The sequence below is a fragment of the Carlito syrichta genome, unplaced genomic scaffold, assembly GCF_000164805.1.
Source record: "Carlito syrichta isolate Samal-C Ts95f unplaced genomic scaffold, Tarsius_syrichta-2.0.1 Scaffold288753, whole genome shotgun sequence".
NCBI lineage: Eukaryota > Metazoa > Chordata > Mammalia > Primates > Tarsiidae > Carlito > Carlito syrichta.
The window spans coordinates 105,696-109,396 of NW_007232849.1; the positions used below are offsets into that span (position 1 = coordinate 105,696).

Genomic DNA, 3,701 nt, shown 5'->3' on the forward strand with positions numbered 1-3,701 from the left:
CCCCCCCCCCCCCCCCCAGAATATTCTTCTTTGGGAAAACAGCTAGTCATGCTGCTTACGTTGAAGTTCAGTTCTCACAAGAATTTACTCTGTTAATTTCACATTCCATCATTCCTACTATATCTGGTTCTCTAACTGTTAAGATTATCCAGATATTTAGCCAAAATAAACATATCACCTACATAGAGAATGGAATAAATAAGAAGAATTTTATTAAAAATTTTAACTCCAAGTAAAATTTGGTATTTTGACAAGACCATTAAATCCCCTGAAGATTGTTACTTGCCTCTGAAAATGTTTCAGGGTTATCTGACTATCTACCAGGCAACAATAAAAGATACATATGTTATTTTATACACATAAATTCACAATATACAATGGAAAAATCTTTCTGAACTCTAATTGCATTATTGTCAACAACTTAATACTAAGTTACACTACATACGTCAAGGGCTTAATCTGGACTCTAAAGTAATTTCAAACATCAGTATATCTTGAGCTCTATCTTCTGTATCCTTTATTTTCTTTAGTATGATATTATAATATATAAATTTTATAGATATTAAGTGAATATTTGTTGATTTAAAGCTTTTACTTACAAGAATTCTCTCTTCATGATATAAAATACAGATCAATTAAACCAATGGAAAAAGTATAAAGAAATGAAAAAAGAGCAGAAGCACAGTAGAACAAAAGATTTTGCTATATTCAATAAGATTCATGAAGAAACCTTCATGAAGAAAGTTGTTAATCATTTTAAGGAGGAAAAAAACGAATTAATGGGGAACAAAGGGAGGGCATCCTCCTAAAACAGTAAGCAGGTCCTCGTTTTGGCCCTCGTTTCACCATCCCGGTTAGAGGAGAAAAGACTGTCATTTGACTTAATGTTTAATGAATATTACTGCTCTCTTCTGATTTCGTCTAATTCATATGGGTGATGTGAACAAATAAGCAACGATCCTTGTATAGATTTTTTGTAAGTGTTATCTTGTGTTTGCCATAGTACATAGGTTGTTTTAAAGCCATTCTATTCAGCGACTGGGCCAAATACATTTTACTAACAAGCAAAGTGAGGGAGAGGGCATGGTTATGCAATCAACCCAGGCAGAATTTGATATGAAGTTTTCTGATCATTTTTGGTCTTTCCAAGTTATTCCTATTTGGAAGTTTAGGGAAGCAGGTAAAATGGAATTAGCTGATTGCTGGGAAGTTAGCTGGGTATACTGAGCTCAAGGAAGCTTCTCTTCTTAAGTCATTTTCTTAGGTCAAGTACCCTATTGACTATTCCACCAATTAAATCCTTACTACTCTGTACTTTAATTGCCAAATTTCTTGAATATCTTCCCAGTTGACTACATGGCCCTATAAGAAGGGACGACACATTGCGTGACACACGTAAAGCTGTAAAGTCAAACCTAATCATAAGTAGGGCCTAATCAACCTAGTAAATGAATGAAGAAAAACAAAATCTAATACCTTAATGTATGTTTAAATATTATATCATAAGACAACTTTTCCTAAACAATGTCTGTAATCCATTTTCAAATATTACAACTAGACTATAATTGCCCAAATTTCCCAACAAAACCTACAGAGGAATTTCTAAATGTATTAAGACCTAAATCTTATTTTAAAAAAAAAATCAGTTTTCACTGAAGAGGGAGAAAGCATCTGAAGCCAAAAAGTTATATTTTCTTACATTCCTATCACTTAAAAACAGTTAAATCATTTTTATTTTTTAAAAAAATTGCTGACCAGTAGTAAAATTCCGAAAATAGTGATTTGTGATGGAAAACTGACATAAACCATTCCAAACAAGGTTCTTATAAAAATATGATGTTTAAGTTCTAGTTGCTTAATTTGGTTCATAGTGTAGTATAAAAATATTTTTAAATTAGATGTGCTACAATTTTACTCACCTCAAACCTTCCTCAAGTTTGTGAATTTTTTTGTGAGCATCTTCTTTTTCTTTATCAAGTTCACTCTGCAAGTCATGAACCTGCCACAACAGGGACATGTAAAATTTATTGGAAGACAAGTAAAGTTTACTCAAAAGAGAAATATAAACAATGAAGTAGCAATCTCAAATCCATTTTTAATATAAAATTAGATTTAGCTATTTCAAGATAGAAACCTGTTTTACCATAATAATTTACCATAAGATGATATCAATACTACACATCCAATACGAATCTTCTGTTCAAAGTTTTTTGTTTGACTCTACCTGCATGTAGATTCTTTTCTTATTTTCAAATTACATTTTAGCCAAAGGAAAGGAATCTCACATGATTCTGGAGTATACAATAAATGATGCATCCATATGCCCCAAACACATAAAGGTTATGATGAAATAGTCTTCTCTCCCACTACTGGAAATGATTTGTATAACCATTTACAGAGTTTGGCAGGAAATTCCCCCACTATACCTGTTTCCTGCAGGTGGCATTTTTAAGTAAATGGGGTGGCAGCATCAATAGCATGGGATAAATGAAAATGTGTCTTCACAGAAAGCTCTTCATATGCAAATACCGATAAGCATGTCTAGTCAGCTGGATATGAGGAAGGAGTAAAACAGCAGCCATGGTTCCAAATACAGGAATGAGGGATCAGAGAACAGCTGGGAGGTAGGAGAGCTCAAGACATCAGTGGGCTAGGAATATCCCACAGATCTGCTGGCAACCTAGGTGAGGCCCACAGTGAAACCAGTGAGCAACAGGGATAAGAGAGGAATTACAAGAACAATAATAACAAAACTTACTATGAGATACCACATCAAACACTGAATCAGTGCCAGGCAAAAATATTTATAGTTAGCTATTTATATTAGTTTGAGTAAGGACCTATTTAACTTAAACCCTACATTCTTTGACCTTTCCCTTTTAGTATTTTTTCCCTTGGTGTTTGTAAAATAAATAATTTAATAAAATCAGTATGTTTATAAACTAAAAGAGTAAGGGTAGAGAGGAAGATTTCCATGATAATATCAAAAAGCTCCTACTGGCTGCTATGATGGTAATATCTAACATTAGAAAACACTGAGAGGTTGAGAAAAAAATGCAGAATTAGGAAACAGAAACCACTCTCCCCCATATTTTAAGTGACAAATTTAAAATATCACATAAAGATTATTTTTCTCAACAGAAAGAGAAAGAGCAACTTGCCTTGCAAACTTCTCCCACTACATGTTTTACTTAACACAAGAGAAAAAGAAAAGTCTGTTGTTCAAAACTTTACCAGGTTCAATACTTATATCATTATTTATTTTGGATCCCTAACATGTATTACAGTACTTGGCACATAGTAAGCATATTAAATTGGAGTATAAACAGTACTAGAGAAACAAAAGCGCCATTCCCACACAAACCTTGTCTTTTTAATGTATAGAATAAGTGATTAAAACTTCAAGCTGATGGAAGGCTGAGCGGAAGGATCGCCGGAGCCCAGCAGGTCGAGGCTGCAGTGGCCGGTAGCGGCCACTGCACTCCAGTCTGGGCGACGGAGTGAGACTCCAACTCAAAAAAAAAAAAAAAAAACTTCAAACTGAAACTCATATATGACCCCATCTGAAGATACCAGAAGCATGTTTTTATATCAGTAAAATCCTTTCTTGAGGAAATCTTATGTAAAAACCAAATTACCAACGTGTGTGTGTATGTGTGTGTGTGTGTGTGTGTGTAGGGAGGGGGGGAGAGAGACAGAGT

The 3,701-nt window shown here is 34.0% G+C and overlaps 1 protein-coding gene across 1 annotated transcript in view; it reads right to left on the reverse strand.

The window, feature by feature from the left end:
• LOC103255947 (centrosomal protein of 112 kDa-like) overlaps window positions 1-3,701 on the reverse strand; it is a 123,488-nt gene that overhangs the window by 105,110 nt on the left and 14,677 nt on the right. The window contains exon 6 of the mRNA XM_021710370.1: window positions 1,920-1,999. Coding sequence (XP_021566045.1) covers window positions 1,920-1,999 — 80 coding nt within the window. The remainder of the gene's footprint in view (window positions 1-1,919; window positions 2,000-3,701) is intronic.